At 54.0% G+C, this 20,806-nt stretch overlaps 1 protein-coding gene across 1 annotated transcript; it reads left to right on the forward strand.

The window, feature by feature from the left end:
* Window positions 1–1,054: 1,054 nt before the first annotated feature.
* On the forward strand, window positions 1,055–19,154 carry ATP5F1A (ATP synthase F1 subunit alpha). The gene is made up of 12 exons (XM_073589773.1): window positions 1,055–1,232; window positions 10,848–10,926; window positions 13,991–14,160; window positions 14,848–15,021; window positions 15,308–15,474; window positions 16,495–16,643; window positions 17,077–17,228; window positions 17,710–17,934; window positions 18,134–18,241; window positions 18,323–18,467; window positions 18,553–18,703; window positions 18,932–19,154. Exons 1-12 carry the CDS (start codon window positions 1,173–1,175, stop codon window positions 19,008–19,010), a joined length of 1,659 nt encoding a protein of 552 aa, XP_073445874.1. The 5' UTR covers window positions 1,055–1,172; the 3' UTR covers window positions 19,011–19,154.
* Window positions 19,155–20,806: the final 1,652 nt, after the last annotated feature.

Raw genomic sequence — 20,806 nt, forward strand, 5'->3', positions numbered from 1 at the left:
AATCATACACAGCACTACCATATATACACAGCGCTACCGTATACACAGCAATCATACACAGCGCTACCGTATATACACTGCGCTAGCGTACATACACAGCAATCATACACAGCGCTACGGTATACACAGCACTCATACACAGCGCTACCGTACATACACTGTGCTACCGTCTACACATCAGTTATACACAGCGATACCGTATATACACAGCGATACCGCGCATACACAGCGCTACCGTACATACACAGCAATCACACAGCGCTACCGTACATACACAGCAATCATACACAGCGATAGCTTACATACACAGCGCTACCGTATACAGCAATCACAGCGCTGCCGTACATACACAGCGAAACCGTATACACAGCAATCATACACAGCGCTACCATACATACACTGCGTTACCGTATACACAGCAATCATACACAGCACTACCGTACATACACTGTGCTACCGTATACACAGCGATACCGTATACACAGCAATCAGCGCTACCGTATACACAGCAGTCATACACAGCGATACCGTATACACAGCAATCATACACTGCGCAACCGTACATACACTGCAACCGTATATACACAGCAATAATACGCAGTGCTACCGTATACACAGCAATCACACAGCGCTACCATACATACACTGCGCTACCGTACATACACAGCGACACCGTATACACAGCAATCACAGCGCTACCGTACATACACAGCAATCATACACTGCACTACCGTATACCCAGCGCTACCATACATACACTGCACTACCGTATACCCAGCGCTACTGTACATACACAGTGTTATGATACATACACAGTGGTCACCAATGAGAATGAGGCAGAAGCAGCTATGTAGCCTTATTGTATGCACGTGGCTCTGTGTGTATAAAGTTGGCTTAAAAAAAAAGGAAACTGCCGCCCTCGCTGCTGTCATGTTAGGATATCATGGCGAATGACGGCTCAGGGTTGTTCTTGTCCTCTTGCCCTTGAGCGAATAAAGCTAACACGAAAAAAAAAAAAAGTTCTGTCTAGTGGGTGGAGCCTGCGGTGGGCGGGAGTGACCTTCCTTCACTAGCTCGCTGCCGGGACGCCATTTTCTCTCAGTCTGCACGGACAAGCGGACAGGGAGGACGCCCCGCTCATCTGACGTAGAGCCTCACCGGCCTCTGGAAGCATGCTGTCTGTCCGTGTAGCCGCCACCCTCGCCCGCTCCCTGCCCCGGCAGGCCGGTCTGGTAGGTTGTACAGCTTCTTACTGCCGCAGCTCCCGGCGTGGCCGCCTGCGGCCTGCACTGCCGCTCCGCGCCCTCCTGCGCTCTGCGGCCTGGTGATACGGGGTGTCGTGCAGAGGTCACCGGGGTACAGCAAGGCTGATACTGCAGGACCGGGCGTGGGGCGCAGGGATAGACTAGGCCGCAGGTGTCCTGTGAAGGTCACTGGCCCGGTGTCATTGTCAGCAGTGACAGGCGCTGCCCTCCCCCAGTACTGCCCGTACACTGCCCTGTGCTGGCGCTGCCCTCCCCCCAGTACTGCCCGTACACTGCCCTGTGCTGGCGCTGCCCTCCCCCCAGTACTGCCCGTACACTGCCCTGTGCTGGCGCTGCCCTCCCCCCAGTACTGCCCGTACACTGCCCTGTGCTGGCGCTGCCCTCCCCCCAGTACTGCCCGTACACTGCCCTGTGCTGGCGCTGCCCTCCCCCCAGTACTGCCCGTACACTGCCCTGTGCTGGCGCTGCCCTCCCCCCAGTACTGCCCGTACACTGCCCTGTGCTGGCGCTGCCCTCCCCCCAGTACTGCCCGTACACTGCCCTGTGCTGGCGCTGCCCTCCCCCCAGTACTGCCCGTACACTGCCCTGTGCTGGCGCTGCCCTCCCCCCAGTACTGCCCGTACACTGCCCTGTGCTGGCGCTGCCCTCCCCCCAGTACTGCCCGTACACTGCCCTGTGCTGGCGCTGCCCTCCCCCCAGTACTGCCCGTACACTGCCCTGTGCTGGCGCTGCCCTCCCCCCAGTACTGCCCGTACACTGCCCTGTGCTGGCGCTGACCTGCCCGTACACTGCCCTGTGCTGGCGCTGACCTGCCCGTACACTGCCCTGTGCTGGCGCTGACCTGCCCGTACACTGCCCTGTGCTGGCGCTGACCTGCCCGTACACTCCCCTGTGCTGGCGCTGACCTGCCCGTACACTCCCCTGTGCTGGCGCTGACCTGCCCGTACACTGCCCTGTGCTGGCGCTGACCTGCCCCATTACTGCCCGTACACTGCCCTGTGCTGGCGCTGACCTGCCCCGCCCCATTACTGCCCTGTGCTGGCGCTGCCCTCCCCCCAGTACTGCCCGTACACTGCCCTGTGCTGGCGCAGCCCTCCCCCCATTACTGCCCGTACACTGCCCTGTGCTGGCGCAGCCCTCCCCCCATTACTGCCCGTACACTGCCCTGTGCTGGCGCAGCCCTCCCCCCATTACTGCCCGTACACTGCCCTGTGCTGGCGCAGCCCTCCCCCCATTACTGCCCGTACACTGCCCTGTGCTGGCGCAGCCCTCCCCCCATTACTGCCCGTACACTGCCCTGTGCTGGCGCAGACCTGCCCGTACACTGCCCTGTGCTGGCGCAGACCTGCCCGTACACTGCCCTGTGCTGGCGCAGACCTGCCCGTACACTGCCCTGTGCTGGCGCAGACCTGCCCGTACACTGCCCTGTGCTGGCGCAGACCTGCCCGTACACTGCCCTGTGCTGGCGCAGACCTGCCCGTACACTGCCCTGTGCTGGCGCAGACCTGCCCGTACACTGCCCTGTGCTGGCGCAGACCTGCCCGTACACTGCCCTGTGCTGGCGCAGACCTGCCCGTACACTGCCCTGTGCTGGCGCAGACCTGCCCGTACACTGCCCTGTGCTGGCGCAGACCTGCCCGTACACTGCCCTGTGCTGGCGCAGACCTGCCCGTACACTGCCCTGTGCTGGCGCAGACCTGCCCGTACACTGCCCTGTGCTGGCGCAGACCTGCCCGTACACTGCCCTGTGCTGGCGCTGACCTGCCCCATTACTGCCCTGTGCTGGAGCTGACCTGCCCCATTACTGCCCTGTGCTGGCGCTGCCCTCCCCCCAGTACTGCCCGTACACTGCCCTGTGCTGGCGCTGCCCTCCCCCCAGTACTGCCCGTACACTGCCCTGTGCTGGCGCTGCCCTCCCCCCAGTACTGCCCGTACACTGCCCTGTGCTGGCGCTGCCCTCCCCTCAGTACTGCCCGTACACTGCCCTGTGCTGGCGCTGCCCTCCCCCCAGTACTGCCCGTACACTGCCCTGTGCTGGCGCTGACCTCCCCCCCAGTACTGCCCGTACACTGCCCTGTGCTGGCGCTGACCTCCCCCCAGTACTGCCCGTACACTGCCCTGTGCTGGCGCTGACCTCCCCCTGTACTGCCCGTACACTGCCCTGTGCTGGCGCTGACCTGCCCCATTACTGCCCGTACACTTCCTTGTGCTGGCGCTGACCTGCCCCATTACTGCCCGTACACTCCCCTGTGCTGGCGCTGACCTGCCCGTACACTCCCCTGTGCTGGCGCTGACCTGCCCGTACACTCCCCTGTGCTGGCGCTGACCTGCCCGTACACTCCCCTGTGCTGGCGCTGACCTGCCCGTACACTCCCCTGTGCTGGCGCTGACCTGCCCGTACACTCCCCTGTGCTGGCGCTGACCTGCCCGTACACTCCCCTGTGCTGGCGCTGACCTGCCCGTACACTCCCCTGTGCTGGCGCTGACCTGCCCGTACACTCCCCTGTGCTGGCGCTGACCTGCCCGTACACTCCCCTGTGCTGGCGCTGACCTGCCCGTACACTCCCCTGTGCTGGCGCTGACCTGCCCGTACACTCCCCTGTGCTGGCGCTGACCTGCCCGTACACTCCCCTGTGCTGGCGCTGACCTGCCCGTACACTCCCCTGTGCTGGCGCTGACCTGCCCCATTACTGCCCGTACACTGCCCTGTGCTGGCGCTGACCTGCCCCATTACTGCCCGTACACTGCCCTGTGCTGGCGCTGACCTGCCCCATTACTGCCCTGTGCTGGCGCTGACCTGCCCCATTACTGCCCTGTGCTGGCGCTGACCTGCCCCATTACTGCCCTGTGCTGGCGCTGACCTGCCCCATTACTGCCCTGTGCTGGCGCTGACCTGCCCCATTACTGCCCTGTGCTGGCGCTGACCTGCCCCATTACTGCCCTGTGCTGGCGCTGACCTGCCCCATTACTGCCCTGTGCTGGCGCTGACCTGCCCCATTACTGCCCTGTGCTGGCGCTGACCTGCCCCATTACTGCCCTGTGCTGGCGCTGACCTCCCCCATTACTGCCCTGTGCTGGCGCTGACCTCCCCCAGTACTGCCCGTACACGCCCCTGTGCTGGCGCTGACCTGCCCGTACACTCCCCTGTGCTGGCGCTGACCTGCCCATACACTCCCCTGTGCTGGCGCTGACCTGCCCGTACACTGCCCTGTGCTGGCGCTGACCTGCCCGTACACTGCCCTGTGCTGGCGCTGCCCTCCCCCCAGTACTGCCCGTACACTGCCCTGTGCTGGCGCTGCCCTCCCCCCAGTACTGCCCGTACACTGCCCTGTGCTGGCGCTGCCCTCCCCCCAGTACTGCCCGTACACTGCCCTGTGCTGGCGCTGCCCTCCCCCCAGTACTGCCCGTACACTGCCCTGTGCTGGCGCTGCCCTCCCCCCAGTACTGCCCGTACACTGCCCTGTGCTGGCGCTGCCCTCCCCCCAGTACTGCCCGTACACTGCCCTGTGCTGGCGCTGCCCTCCCCCCAGTACTGCCCGTACACTGCCCTGTGCTGGCGCTGCCCTCCCCCCAGTACTGCCCGTACACTGCCCTGTGCTGGCGCTGACCTGCCCGTACACTGCCCTGTGTTGGCGCTGACCTGCCCGTACACTGCCCTGTGTTGGCGCTGACCTGCCCGTACACTGCCCTGTGTTGGCGCTGACCTGCCCGTACACTGCCCTGTGTTGGCGCTGACCTGCCCGTACACTGCCCTGTGCTGGCGCTGACCTGCCCTGTGCTGGCGCTGACCTGCCCTGTGCTGGCGCTGACCTGCCCTGTGCTGGCGCTGACCTGCCCTGTGCTGGCGCTGACCTGCCCTGTGCTGGCGCTGACCTGCCCTGTGCTGGCGCTGACCTGCCCGTACACTGCCCTGTGCTGGCGCTGCCCTCCCCCCAGTACTGCCCGTACACTGCCCTGTGCTGGCGCTGCCCTCCCCCCAGTACTGCCCGTACACTGCCCTGTGCTGGCGCTGCCCTCCCCCCAGTACTGCCCGTACACTCCCCTGTGCTGGCGCTGACCTGCCCGTACACTCCCCTGTGCTGGCGCTGACCTGCCCGTACACTCCCCTGTGCTGGCGCTGACCTGCCCGTACACTCCCCTGTGCTGGCGCTGACCTGCCCGTACACTGCCCTGTGCTGGCGCTGACCTGCCCCATTACTGCCCGTACACTGCCCTGTGCTGGCGCTGACCTGCCCCGCCCCATTACTGCCCTGTGCTGGCGCTGCCCTCCCCCCAGTACTGCCCGTACACTGCCCTGTGCTGGCGCAGCCCTCCCCCCAGTACTGCCCGTACACTGCCCTGTGCTGGCGCAGCCCTCCCCCCATTACTGCCCGTACACTGCCCTGTGCTGGCGCAGCCCTCCCCCCATTACTGCCCGTACACTGCCCTGTGCTGGCGCAGCCCTCCCCCCATTACTGCCCGTACACTGCCCTGTGCTGGCGCTGACCTGCCCCATTACTGCCCGTACACTGCCCTGTGCTGGCGCAGACCTGCCCGTACACTGCCCTGTGCTGGCGCAGACCTGCCCGTACACTGCCCTGTGCTGGCGCAGACCTGCCCGTACACTGCCCTGTGCTGGCGCAGACCTGCCCGTACACTGCCCTGTGCTGGCGCAGACCTGCCCGTACACTGCCCTGTGCTGGCGCAGACCTGCCCGTACACTGCCCTGTGCTGGCGCAGACCTGCCCGTACACTGCCCTGTGCTGGCGCAGACCTGCCCGTACACTGCCCTGTGCTGGCGCAGACCTGCCCGTACACTGCCCTGTGCTGGCGCAGACCTGCCCGTACACTGCCCTGTGCTGGCGCAGACCTGCCCCATTACTGCCCTGTGCTGGCGCTGACCTGCCCCATTACTGCCCTGTGCTGGCGCTGACCTGCCCCATTACTGCCCTGTGCTGGCGCTGACCTGCCCCATTACTGCCCTGTGCTGGCGCTGACCTCCCCCAGTACTGCCCGTACACTCCCCTGTGCTGGCGCTGACCTGCCCGTACACTCCCCTGTGCTGGCGCTGACCTGCCCGTACACTCCCCTGTGCTGGCGCTGACCTGCCCGTACACTCCCCTGTGCTGGCGCTGACCTGCCCGTACACTGCCCTGTGCTGGCGCTGACCTTCCCCATTACTGCCCGTACACTGCCCTGTGCTGGCGCTGACGTGCCCCATTACTGCCCGTACACTGCCCTGTGCTGGCGCTGACCTGCCCCATTACTGCCCGTACACTGCCCTGTGCTGGCGTTGACCTGCCCCATTACTGCCCGTACACTGCCCTGTGCTGGCGCTGACCTGCCCCATTACTGCCCTGTGCTGGCGCTGACCTCCCCCAGTACTGCCCATACACTGCCCTGTGCTGGCGCTGACCTGCCCATACACTGCCCTGTGCTGGCGCTGACCTGCCCGTACACTGCCCTGTGCTGGCGCTGACCTGCCCCATTACTGCCCGTACACTGCCCTGTGCTGGCGCTGACCTGCTCCATTACTGCCCTGTGCTGGCGCTGCCCTCCCCCCAGTACTGCCCGTACACTGCCCTGTGCTGGCGCTGCCCTCCCCCCTGTACTGCCCGTACACTGCCCTGTGCTGGCGCTGCCCTCCCCCTGTACTGCCCGTACACTGCCCTGTGCTGGCGCTGACCTGCCCCATTACTGCCCGTACACTGCCCTGTGCTGGCGCTGACCTGCCCCATTACTGCCCGTACACTGCCCTGTGTAGGCGCTGACCTGCCCGTACACTGCCCTGTGTAGGCGCTGACCTGCCCGTACACTGCCCTGTGTAGGCGCTGACCTGCCCGTACACTGCCCTGTGTAGGCGCTGACCTGCCCGTACACTGCCCTGTGTAGGCGCTGACCTGCCCGTACACTGCCCTGTGTAGGCGCTGACCTGCCCGTACACTGCCCTGTGTAGGCGCTGACCTGCCCGTACACTGCCCTGTGCTGGCGCTGCCCTCCCCCCAGTACTGCCCGTACACTGCCCTGTGCTGGCGCTGCCCTCCCCCCAGTACTGCCCGTACACTGCCCTGTGCTGGCGCTGACCTGCCCCATTACTGCCCGTACACTGCCCTGTGCTGGCGCTGACCTGCCCCATTACTGCCCGTACACTGCCCTGTGTAGGCGCTGACCTGCCCGTACACTGCCCTGTGTAGGCGCTGACCTGCCCGTACACTGCCCTGTGTAGGCGCTGACCTGCCCGTACACTGCCCTGTGCTGGCGCTGACCTGCCCGTACACTGCCCTGTGCTGGCGCTGACCTGCCCGTACACTGCCCTGTGCTGGCGCTGACCTGCCCTGTGCTGGCGCTGACCTGCCCTGTGCTGGCGCTGACCTGCCCTGTGCTGGCGCTGACCTGCCCTGTGCTGGCGCTGACCTGCCCTGTGCTGGCGCTGACCTGCCCTGTGCTGGCGCTGACCTGCCCTGTGCTGGCGCTGACCTGCCCGTACACTGCCCTGTGCTGGCGCTGACCTGCCCGTACACTGCCCTGTGCTGGCGCTGACCTGCCCGTACACTGCCCTGTGCTGGCGCTGACCTGCCCCATTACTGCCCTGTGCTGGCGCTGACCTGCCCCATTACTGCCCTGTGCTGGCGCTGACCTGCCCCATTACTGCCCTGTGCTGGCGCTGACCTGCCCCATTACTGCCCTGTGCTGGCGCTGACCTGCCCCATTACTGCCCTGTGCTGGCGCTGACCTGCCCCATTACTGCCCTGTGCTGGCGCTGACCTGCCCCATTACTGCCCTGTGCTGGCGCTGACCTCCCCCAGTACTGCCCGTACACTGCCCTGTGCTGGCGCTGACCTCCCCCAGTACTTCCCGTACACTGCCCTGTGCTGGCGCTGACCTGCCCCAGAACTGCCTGTACACTGCCCTGTGCTGGCGCTGACCTGCCCCAGAACTGCCTGTACACTGCCCTGTGCTGGCGCTGACCTGCCCCATTACTGCCCGTACACTGCCCTGTGCTGGCGCTGACCTGCCCCATTACTGCCCGTACACTGCCCTGTGCTGGCGCTGACCTGCCCCATTACTGCCCTGTGCTGGCGCTGACCTCCCCCAGTACTGCCCATACACTGCCCTGTGCTGGCGCTGACCTGCCCCATTACTGCCCTGTGCTGGCGCTGACCTCCCCCAGTACTGCCCGTACACTGCCCTGTGCTGGCGCTGACCTCCCCCAGTACTGCCCGTACACTGCCCTGTGCTGGCGCTGACCTCCCCCAGTACTGCCCGTACACTGCCCTGTGCTGGCGCTGACCTGCCCCATTACTGCCCTGTGCTGGCGCGGACCTGCCCCTGTAATACCTCTACATTGCTCTACTACTGGTTGCGGCCTCTGCAATAGAAACCCATTGGTCTCCTCAGCCCATACATTGCTCACCTTACTGCACATGTGCAGCAGCTACCAGGAAATGTTCTGCTTAAGGGGGTTGTCCACCATTGGGGGCTCTTTTTTCTGGCTCTCCCACCCCCACCCTTTTAAATGCATGTTTGGGGATGAAAACCTTTATTTTACTAAAAGCATTGCATCGTTCACCTTCTATAGTTCCAGTGCTGTACTGAGCTCTACTGGTGGCTGCAGCCGGAGCTAAGCGTGTCAGTGAGCCCGACCTTACAGGAGAGAAAATGAAAGTGGTGAGCCCACCACATCTTGTGGCCATCAAGATTTGTCCAGAGGGACAAGAAGACTGTAAAAGCAAAACCTGTCATGAAATAGAATTTCAAAAATGATTGATTAGCCCCAAATACATGCATTTTAAAGGGCTTTTCCACTACTTGGACATCTTTCTTAATCACAATTTCCCCCCATGTAAAATAACACCTATACGTTTGTCTACATGTACTCGTACATTGCATGGTTTGTGCTAATTCCTCTCCCCCCCCCCCCCCCCCCCCCTCCTTATTAACAAAATCTTTTGCCGGTTCCCCCTGCAGACTGCATGTATCTCTCTATAATAAAAGCTGCTGTACTGGGGCAAATGGATGGGGGACAGAGCTCTGAATCCTCCTGTTGCTAGTAATTCTAATATTGAAGTGAGCGGCTCTGAAACATCCTTTGGCTATGTGTCCACGTTGCAGAAATGCTGTGGAAATGTCCGCAGCATTTCCGCAACTCTCCGCCGTGGGTAAAACATGCGGAATTCGCTTGCGTGTTCCTGCAAAACACAAGCGTTTTGCAAGTGTTTTTAGTTTGCAGAATGCTAGCGCTTTTCCAAGTGATTGGAAGCATCGCTTGGAAAAGTGATTGACAGGTTGGTCACACTTGTCAAGCATAGTGCTTGACAAGTGTGACCAACTTTTTACTATTGATGCTGCCTATGCAGCATCAATAGTAAAAGAATATAAAAAATAGGGTTATACTCTCCTTCTGTCAGCCCCCGCAGTTGTCCCGCCTCTCAGCGACGCTGCTGGCAACTTCCGTTCCCAGGGATGCCTTGCGACAATGACCTCTGATGACGTAGCATCATGTGAGACCGCTAAGTCATCACAGGTCATTCGCACAATGCATCCCTGAGAACTGAAGTTGCTGAGGGCCGGGAGGACTCCGGGGGCCATCAGAGGGTAAGTATATCCCTATTTTTTTATTTTAATTCTAATTTTTACGGGGATATGGTACCCAGGGCCTGGAGGAGAGACTCCTTTCCTCCAGACCCTGGGTACCATTCGCACGTGAAGCGCTCACTTCAGGCATGGTAGGCATAGCCACATGCGTAAAGTAAGCGTTTCAATTCAATCCTATGGCGGCAGAATTGCCACGATTCCGCAGAAAAAAAATGAACATGCTGTGGATTTTACCGCTATGCGATTCCGCAGCGGTAAAATCCACAGCATGGGCACAGCAACTGTGGATTCCCATAGGATTGCATTGGGATGCGTTTTGTTAGCTTTTTTTTAAGCATTTCCACTGCGGCGGAAACGCATAAAAAAAGCAACGCGTGCACACAGCCTTTGACTTTACTCACATGGGTAATAGAGATCTCTTTACACCCATTATTTTCCTAAATGGGATGTCTCATACTAAACATCCAGGCTTCTTGGATGTGTCTAGCTGATAAGCTTTGATGTAATCTTTTCCAGGTAAGTCCAGTGGGTGGTCCTAATCACAGCTGTGATCACTGGCTAGGACCGCCCACTGGACTCCTAAGCACATAATTAGCATGGATTAGATAAGACAAGTTATAATAAATCTCTTCCCACCAGAGTATATCCAGCTGTAATATATTACCTGCAGAGTGGACCGCATGTATAACGTGACAGGTTTTTGTGGCTTTGGGTTTAAAAAAAATAAATAAAAAAGCAACCAAAAGAAAAAAATGACTACTTTATTCTATTTTCATTGTTTGAGACCGTTCTATTTCTGCTTGTGTGATTCTGCGGTAAAGCTCACTAAGGACAGGTTAATGTCTTGCGGTGCACGTGTAGTTCTCCAGGCTTCTTACACTCGCTCTCGTTCCTCCTCGTGTCGTGCTCTTGGCTTCTCTGCACTTTGTCCTCTGTGTGACCTACAATGAATGAAGTCACTTACGGAACAGCCTATAAATACTTCCCTTCACTTGTCTTTCCACTCAGGTCTCTAAGAAGGCCCTTGGTGCTGCTTTCGTTGCCACCCGTAACATCCATGCATCCGGATCATGGCTTCAGAAGACTGGTGAGTGCTTATGATGCCTCTGTGCTGGTCATCCCACATGGCCAGGACCAGAGGTCCTGAAGCTGCTGTGAAATGTCAAGGGAGGGCAGCCTCCTAGGTAATGTGAAGGGGACCAGCTTGGGTCTACGCATTGACAGAATAAGCCCAAATCTAGTGCTGCTCTTCTAGGACAGTATGCTCAATAAAAGCGAAGGCTATAAGCTCAATTAAAAGCACGCCCCCCTTCTTTTTTTTTTTTAAACCAAAGATTTTTATTATATTCAAATGTCGTTATAATTACATTCAAGCACAGCTTTCAAATCATTTCCATTGCATATAGAAAAATACACGACATTCAATTTCCTCCCCGTCATAAAGAAAAAAAAAAAGATAAACTAATCCAACCTCCTCCCTCCCCCCCCTTCCCAGCTGCAATACAGACTTTCTCAATGTGATTGTCTCCACTGTAACCACATGGCCCAGAGTTTTTCAAAGTGAGCTTCCGTATGTCGCCTTCTATAAATTCTCTCCTCCAATCGGATTACGTTATTCACACGAGTAACAAACTCCCCAACCGTTGGGGGTTCAGCATCGATCCATTTTTGAGCTATCAGCTTACTGGCAATATATAAGAGTTTTGCTATGATGGACTTATAGGCATTCCCCACCGACACCTCCTCCACATACCCCAACACACACGTTACCGGGTCCCTTCCTATAACACATCGGTATATCTTCTCAACAAGCCCTATAACCTCCTCCCAGTATGATGAGTCGTGGACAAGACCAAAGCATATGAAGCATTCCCGCAGGTTCATACCCACATCTTGGACATTCCGCATTATCCCTTAAGCCCATTTTCCTCATAAGTTCTGGAGTCTTATATGTTCTATGTACAATATATAGTTGCGATATCCTACCTGGCTCACTCAAAGAGAGTTTAGGTATATACTCTAAGATAGACTCCCATGTGTCATCTACTACTTCCCCCACTTCTCTCTCCCATTTAGATTTTACTGTTAAAGGAGACCCAGCCAAGTAAGAATATAATAAGTCTCTATAGATGGTAGAAATAACACCTCTCGTACCCCCGGACGCACACACATAGTCCAATACCACATCCCTCTGCACCGTCATATGCATTATCTGTTTCTGCGCTTGAAATGCATGCCTGAGACCAAAATATCGAAATTCCCCACTACATGGGAGTCCAAACTCTTATTTTAAAACAGTAAAAGACTTGATCTCAGACCCTTCCAATAGTTGCCACACATATTGCAAACCTCTCCTCTCCCAATCAATAAAGTCCTTCAGTTTGTATAGTTCAGAAAGGTTCACATTATCCCAGATAGGTGTGTATGTCGTCAATTCCTCAACTCTTCTAAGAATTTTGATATGTTGCCATATTTTGTGCATTAGTCCAAATGTGGGCATTTCCTTCCCTAATCTCCCGAAGTTTCCTGCTTCTAGACTCTGTACCAATGTTCTCTTGTTGGTCATTTGGGCCAAAACTCTCCCCATAATGCTCAAGTTCCCCTCCTCTCTCCAGCCCCTAAAGTGCTGCCCCTGCGTTGCTACAAAGTATATCCATGGATTTGGCGCCGCCAACCCACCCTCTTCCTTCCCCCTTTGCAGTATTTCAAATTTAATTTTTGCTTGTTTTTTCCCCCAAATCAATTCCCTAAAAATGGTATTAATTTTGTAAAATTTTTTCTTTGGGATCCAAACCGGGGCATTATGGAGGACGTACATCAACTGAGGCATCATAATCATTTTAATTAAATTTGTCCTCCCCACTATTGATAGTACTAGCTTACACCATGCTGTCATCTTAACTTTAAATTTAACTAGTAATGGGTCCAAGTTTAGTTCGAGAAATCTAGACACAGGCATAGATACCCATATTCCGAGGTATTTAAATTCCTTAACTACTTTCAAGTGTCCAGCTACCCCCCCCACATCTCGAACTCCCAACACTCTATCAACCCCCATGATACATGACTTGTCCCAATTAATTCTCAATCCGGAAAAGTATCCAAATTTCCCTTTAAGGCCCATGACCTCAGTCAGTGCTTCTCCGCCGTCTTTTAAGAACAGGAGTATATCGTCCGCGTATAGGGCGATCTTTTCCTCCAATTCCCCATATCTAAAGCCTTGTATTTCTTTGGAGTTACGAATTTTAATCGCTAACTGTTCCATCGCTACAGCAAACAATAACGGTGACAATGGACATCCCTGACGAGTTCCTCTGAACAACCCAAATGCCTCCGAAGTCTCCCCATTAATCCTAATATATCCTTTGGGGTCTACATACAGTAACTTAACCCAGGAGATAAATCTATGCCCAAATCCCATGCATTTCAGTACTGCCCATAAATACTTCCACTCTACCCTATCAAATGCCTTTCGTGCATCCAGTGAGACCACCACCCTTTCCCCCCTGTTATCTGCTGGGATTTGAATATTTAAAAAAAGTCTTTGCAGGTTAATGGCGGTGGATCTATTTTGTAAGAACCCTGATTGGTCTGGATGTATCAATTTTGGGACAACTCTAGACATTCTTATCGCCAACATTTTGGCTAGTATTTTAACATCTGATGTCAATAACGAGATTGGTCTATAGGATTCTACGGATGAGGCATCCTTCCCTTCCTTAGGAATCACCACGATTACAGCCTCCCTCATAGATCTTGTTAATACCCCTTTCTCTACTGCTACCTCAAGTACATGCTTAAGTTTGGGTGCTACAATTCCTATTAACTCTTTGTACACTTCTCCTGGGATCCCGTCAGATCCAGGTGATCTGTCATTTGTTACGCCCCCCTTCTTAGGTTGTGCTTTTAGGTACGGCACTTATCTACCCAAGAAGATTTAGGACTGTTCCTCCTTGGTAAGTCTGGCAGCTAACGCACTGCTTTGAAACGTTCTATGACGCAAGCTGGAAGCCTTGGGGTTGATAACAACTGGCAAAGACTTGTAAATTAGGCCATCAGGCATGAGGAAGTTGCTCATATACAACAGAGTGGTCTGGTTTTCATAAATCTTATGTATAAAATTAGTAAATGGCAATCCTTGTTCTATACAGGCACCGCTGAGGTGTCCTCCATCCTCGAGGAGCGCATCCTCGGTGCAGACACTAGTGCAGACCTAGAGGAAACCGGTCGTGTCCTCTCCATTGGTGACGGTATCGCTCGTGTCTATGGCCTGAGGAACGTCCAGGCCGAGGAGATGGTGGAGTTCTCCTCTGGACTTAAGGTAGGTCTGTTATCAGTAGTCTCACTCTCCACTGGAGGCCTTGATTTTGCACCCACTACAACTCCCCTCTTAGCTTTTTTACTAAAAAGGCTGATCAGAATCATAACTTAAAGATGGCATGTGTATACCCATCATGTGAATGTGGGCAGGATATCTTAAGGTGCCTTGAATGAATCCCCTCTGTATCTCGCATCTGAATGGCGCCGCAGTTATAACGTGTACTGCTGCCTCGTTTATGGTCTACGGGATTGACTGAATTGGCAGAGCGTTGTACTTGGTCCTGCAGTTAGTGAATAGAGATGCAGTACACATACTTAACCTTCACTGCATTTAAATGGGTATACAGGACCCTCTCCATTCTAATAAATCAGCAGGGTCTTGGCTATGGGACCCAATTGATGGAACACTTACAATTGTGCCTCAACCCCTTAAAGGTAAATGAGGGAATCACTATGTCCCAGACATGGTTAGTGCCACGGCAAAGGACACAGCTTACCAGTAATGTCACGAGACTGGGGAAGGTGATGTGATTTTGTGTGACGTGACCTCACATTGGCAGTGTTGATGCTGCTGTACAGTACTTTGTGCCTTTTGGGTTAGGGGAAACGACTGTAAGGTGTCTGTATAAAACCTGTGATGTTGGGGGCAGAGAAAGATTTGTATGTAATTGTAGTAATTTATTATTAGGGAATGTCCTTGAACTTGGAACCCGACAATGTTGGTGTTGTCGTGTTTGGTAACGACAAACTCATCAAGGAAGGTGACATCGTGAAGAGAACTGGTGCCATTGTGGACGTTCCTGTTGGTGATGAGCTGCTTGGCCGTGTTGTGGATGCCCTGGGAAATGTTATTGATGGCAAGGTGAGATGACCTGGTGGGGGATACAGGGCCAATGAAGGCTATACCGGTCAGAGAAGCTTTCATAAGAAGTTGTCTGCCACTCCTGTAATAGGTGATCGGCGCTAATTAAGTCATCGACATATCTGCTCGTATCTGCAAAGACTCATGAACGATCGGCAGATATGTGCAGAAATCATCAGCACCGGATAATCATTTTTATAAAGCGTTTAGAGTGGATAATGAGGTTAAAAAAAAAATAAGGAAATGGAACACCAGATCTGATATTGGCTTGCTTTTCTGATAAAAGGGCCCACTTACAGGGAAAAACCGCAGAAGAGTTGGACTGAAGGCCCCTGGTATCATTCCACGTATCTCTGTGCGGGAGCCCATGCAGACTGGAATCAAGGCCGTCGACAGTCTGGTGCCCATTGGCCGAGGACAGCGCGAGCTGATCATTGGTGACAGACAGACTGGGTAAGGCTATCTCCGCTCTAGAAATGGTGATTTTTTTTTTTTTTTTCTTTTTGCATTGAGTCATGCTGTTGGTGCTGTGGCTGCCATTTCTGACACAACTGCAAGAACCCTGGCTGTTATCATGAAGGAATTGTACTAACTAGAAAAGGGCACAAGTCTGATACTTGCTAGGTCACATACCATAGAAGAAAAAAAGCAGGACAAAGGCACAGCTGTATGACCTCGGGCTAATGAAGCTGCACACACATCAGGGAACACGGGTGCCAATTCCAAGGAAAATAGTCTGTAAAACCATAGAGAAGAAAGTGGATAGGCACAATCCGTCCCATACAAAAATATCCTTTATTGTGGCATCAAGTTACCAACAGCAGGCAGATAAAACCATGGAGTTCCATGGTTTTATCTGCCTGCTTTTGGTAACTTGATGCCGCAATAAAGGATATTTTTGCACGGGACGGATTGTGCCTAACCACTTCTCTATGGAGATACTTGCTAGGTGCCCAACAGGAAAAGTCCTGCCTGACATGCAGAATAGTGTCAGTGCCCTTTGCAGAAAGGTGCTGCATCATTTCTGTAATTGTGGACATCTCTACTTTCTGCAGTGAGGTGTTGCCTTCACTCAGTTTTTTTTAGCCTAAAATATATGGGAGCCATGCACAGAGGCATCTCCTAGAATCAATGTGCAGGACTACGACGCTTTACCTCTAGTGCTGTGCTTATTGCCTCCATCCACATCACCAACACTGTAGGTATCTGCTTAAGATGTAGTTACGTACCCCAACCTCTAGAGTAAGACGTGCACGATGAGCCGGCAGCGTCTACGATCAGACATCGGTGATCCAGCAGGAGCTTATTCCCCCTCTACTGTCACAAACTGAGAGATACTTGGCCCCAATTCCCTTAAGTTTTGCATGGTGTAATCAGTGGTGAGATACATATAGGATGAAGAGCTACAATGCTTTAATTACTGCTCAAGACTACAATCTTTTTTTAATGACATCTGGCCTCTTATCTTTTCAGCAAAACCTCCATTGCCATTGATACCATTATCAACCAGAAGCGATTTAATGATGGAACTGATGAGAAGAAGAAACTATACTGTATCTATGTGGCCATTGGTCAGAAGAGGTCCACCGTGGCTCAGCTGGTAAAGAGGCTGACTGATGCAGGTACGACCACATCTTCAGCTGCCTACCTGTATAGTGTAGCGATCCGCAACATATGGCGCTCGAGCAGTTAAACTGCCGCTCGCAGCATGAAGGTTGTCAGGGAATACTGAGAGTTGAAGTTTCATAACTGCAGTGCCACCCGTTGCACCTCTTAAAGCGGTTGTCAGAAAGATATTTTTGACAGGCTGCTCTTCCGGGTTGCTCTTCTGATGTCATTCTGATTGACAGCTGGCTTCCTGCAGTTAGACAGCAGGGAACCAATGGTCAATCAGTATGATGTTGGCAGTCACACCCCATCAACAGACCTTAAGATCTACTGTCATTGTGCCAGAAGCCGCTGAATAGCCGGTAGGAGCTGTCTGACTGCTCTGTACCAGCAGAGATTGGTGATGACACTTTTCAATGGTGGTATATATTTTATTATTTTTTATAGAGGCTATGAAGTACACAATTGTGGTGTCTGCCACCGCCTCTGATGCTGCCCCTCTGCAGTACCTGGCACCATACTCCGGCTGCTCCATGGGAGAATATTTCAGAGACAATGGAAAACACGCTCTGATCATCTATGATGACTTGTCCAAACAGGTAACTGACATTAAAAACCTGCTGTTGTGAACGTTACATACTTGTCGTCTATAAGGACTGCACATCTTGTGCAACGTAAATTGGCATAAGACTAGGCCTCCGCAGTGATGCGTATAAGTCGCAGAAAATCTTTCTATTAGACTGGCTGTGACACAGCCCCAAACCTGCTACTCGCCCCATTGTCATATGCCCAAAAGTATTACAAAGTGCAAAGCCTTCTGTGGTGTAAAACCTAAAATCTGCTTCCTTTGCCCCCTCTCCCTGGATTCTACCTACTTCTCTTGCTACCATCAAAACATAGTATGAGAAGTCATGACTGTTGGAGCGACATCGCACACATCCATGCACTAGTGCACCCCAAAGGGGGTTTAAATTGATTGCTGTGGACTAAATATTTTTTACAGCTTCTTACTTAATATTTTTTAAAAGCCTTTGCTGCCGTCTGTCAGATAATTAACTTTTTTTTTTTTTTTTTTGCCAGGCTGTGGCCTACCGCCAGATGTCTCTACTACTGCGTCGTCCTCCTGGTCGTGAGGCCTACCCTGGTGATGTGTTCTACCTCCACTCCCGTCTGCTGGAGAGGGCTGCTAAGATGAACGACCAGTTTGGTGGTGGATCCTTGACTGCTCTCCCCGTCATTGAGACCCAAGCCGGTGATGTGTCTGCTTACATCCCAACAAATGTCATTTCCATTACTGATGGCCAGGTAAGTTTGTAAATTTGTAACACTTCTGCATACTTTAGCTAATTGAAATGCCCACTTTTTTTTTTTTTTTTTTTTTGGACAGCTTATATTTTGCTAATGCTCTACAACTACTAAACATTGGGATAGGAACTTGAAGACGGGAATAGCCCTTAAGTCCTTTGAGTGTTGACGGCATTAATACACACTGTCTCTGTCTTAGATCTTCTTGGAGACTGAGTTGTTCTACAAGGGTATCCGACCTGCCATCAATGTCGGTCTGTCTGTGTCCCGTGTCGGATCTGCTGCTCAGACCAGAGCCATGAAGCAGGTTTGTAGGTTCTATTTGCATGTGATAGAGGACTGAGTGGGGGGAAGAAACCAATCCTCAGTGTATATGCTCTGACCATAGGTGGCTGGTACCATGAAGCTGGAGTTGGCTCAGTACCGTGAAGTAGCAGCTTTTGCCCAGTTCGGCTCTGATTTGGACGCTGCTACCCAACAACTGTTGAACCGTGGTGTCCGTCTGACGGAGCTGCTGAAGCAAGGACAGTATGGTGAGCCACAAACTTATTTCTTGTAGTATTTTGTTGCCTGATGCGTCCTACAGTGACATGTATTCTAACATGGCTTCTTCTGCAGTGCCCATGGCTATTGAGGAGCAGGTGACTGTTATCTATGCCGGTGTTAGGGGTCATCTGGATAAAATGGAGCCAACCAAGATCACAAAATTTGAGAATGCTTTCCTTGCCCATATTAAGAGCCAACACCAGGATCTACTTGCAACCATCAGGTATGTCAAAATTTGGTCAACGGTACATCTCAAAGCAACACATGTTTGAGGTCTCCTGTGCAGGACATAATGCAGCACCCAGAGATGTTTGATCCATCTGATAAAAATGGCAATTCTCACCCCCCCAAAAAAAAACTTTGCTTATCAGATGATTTTGATCTACTGTTTATGGCAATGCTAACATTTTACCCATCATAATTGCGTTTTGTTTTTTTGTTTTTTCATCAGGGCTGACGGGAAGATCTCTGAACAGGCAGACGCCAAGCTGAAAGAAATTGTAATAAATTTCCTTTCTACTTTTGAGTAAACACCAGTTTCCATTTCCAGTCTGTGGCTGTTGCTGTCAATGCTCTTCTCTTGTTCCATTTTCACTAAACTTATTGAAGCTCTTGTGGCTTTTAATGTACAGAAATTTCTCAATTGGAGAGTAAAATGTTCCGTGAAAACTTTACTGGACATGCCTGGTTATTTCATTTTCTTATATATTATCTTGTTAGGTTCTCATTTTTACCCTTTGTCTGAAAAGGGGACAAACCCTTTAAAGGGAATCTGTCGCCTATTTTTTCGTATATAAGCTGCAGCCACCGCCATCAGGGGCTTATCTACAGCATTCTGTAATGCTGTAGATGACCCCCCGATGTAACATGAAAGAAGAAAATAAGTTATATTTATTCGGTCGTCCATGACAGCAGCACCTGAGAGGATCCGGCCTCCAGGAACAGGAAATCCTACAGATGCACAAAGGCGGCACCTCTCCCACCTCCAGTGGTTTCCTGTTGGAGGACAGGATTCCCTACTGATCATGCCATCATGGATGAAGGAATCCCCAGGCCAGCTGTCCGACTCAGGTAGCGGGGGGGGTCTCCTACCTCGGGCAGTGTGGATTCCCCTGGAAGCGCCACAGTGGCCCGGGTAGGGTTCCATGTCAGTGTGCGGGGCAGGTGGGAGCAGGGTCGGCAGATGCCTGTCTCCTGGGCTGGCGCCGGCGGGTAAGTATGGATCTGGACCCCGGTCCTTGGTCCTGCTGGTGCGGTCTCCCTTTGTCCGGGTCGGGGGGCGTGCAGCTGTGCCTCGGTGGCGTGCAGGGGGGTGCTGTGCGGGGTCAAGTGGCGCTGGTGGCCTGCGCGTCCCCTCAGACCAGAGGTGACGCGGGGCCGGAAGTCGGATGCCGGCTGGCTTTTTCTCCCCGCGTGTCGCCGGGCGCAGCAGCGTGGGCGCCGACAGCGGTGGGGGAGGGGGGCGCATGGGGGGGGAAGTACCCATGGATGTCGGCGGGAAAGGGGGGGGGGGGGGGGCGAGAATCAGCCCCTGGCCATGACACCTGTGAACCCAGATTCCCGGGGGGAAGAAAAGGGCACCGAAGCACTGCAGAGCGGTTTCAGCTCAGGTGCAGGAATGGATGACCCGGAGGCTCCCGTGGCCCAGCTAGACCGAGAGCAGGAACGTACCTAAGAGAGGTCCCAAACCAGCTCCCAGCAAAAGAAAAAACGAACTGGACAATCCGGCCATAGAAGTTCCTCCAGGCCGAAGGATCCAGCTGGCCCCAAACCCCCCCCCCCTTCTGTGAACCAGTACCTATGCCTTCTGCTCAGGGTAAGAGAGCTTCGTGAATGTGTCCTGATGCAGTGTTCCCCTTGTTTTCGCCTTATAGGGGAAGAAATGCGCTGACAAGGCAAAAAACGGAATGCGCCCTTTGCAAATGCCCCTTGCCGGATGCCTACCCTAAAAGGCTGTGCCAGTCATGCATACGGCAGATGGTAAAAAAAAAAAAGGGAGGGGGCGCAGTCCCAAAAAATTACCAGGCATACTTCCTTACTCTGTCCCCCCTCCTGTAGGTGGCGGAAGAAACCCCAAACTTCGCTACAAGTCTTAAGGGAAATCATCAGGATGGAGGTTAAAGTCCTAAAATCCATACCCCAGGGGGAGTCGTCTAGGAAGAGGAGAGCAAGTTTCTCAGGGTCAGGCTCTTCAGCTGACCCTAGAGGAAGTGAAGACTCCACAGAGCCCTCCACCTCCGCGTCTGCGTCCTCTTCAGAGGAAGACGCCAGTCGTTTCTGCCTCGGTCTGGAACAAGTGGACAAGCTAGTCGGGGCTACCATGGGG

The sequence above is a fragment of the Dendrobates tinctorius genome, unplaced genomic scaffold (assembly GCF_039654945.1).
Source record: "Dendrobates tinctorius isolate UK_male_01 unplaced genomic scaffold, ASM3965494v1 ptg000113l, whole genome shotgun sequence".
Classification (NCBI taxonomy): Eukaryota; Metazoa; Chordata; class Amphibia; order Anura; family Dendrobatidae; genus Dendrobates; species Dendrobates tinctorius.

Coding starts and splice junctions, on each gene's coding strand:
- ATP5F1A (XM_073589773.1), top strand. CDS start 1,173: ATGCTGTCTGTCCGTGTAGCCGCCACCCTCGCCCGCTCCCTGCCCCGG. Junction 17,229..17,709: donor ATGATGACTTGTCCAAACAG/GTAACTGACATT, acceptor TTTTTTTGCCAG/GCTGTGGCCTACCGCCAGAT. Junction 18,468..18,552: donor GCTGAAGCAAGGACAGTATG/GTGAGCCACAAA, acceptor CTTCTTCTGCAG/TGCCCATGGCTATTGAGGAG.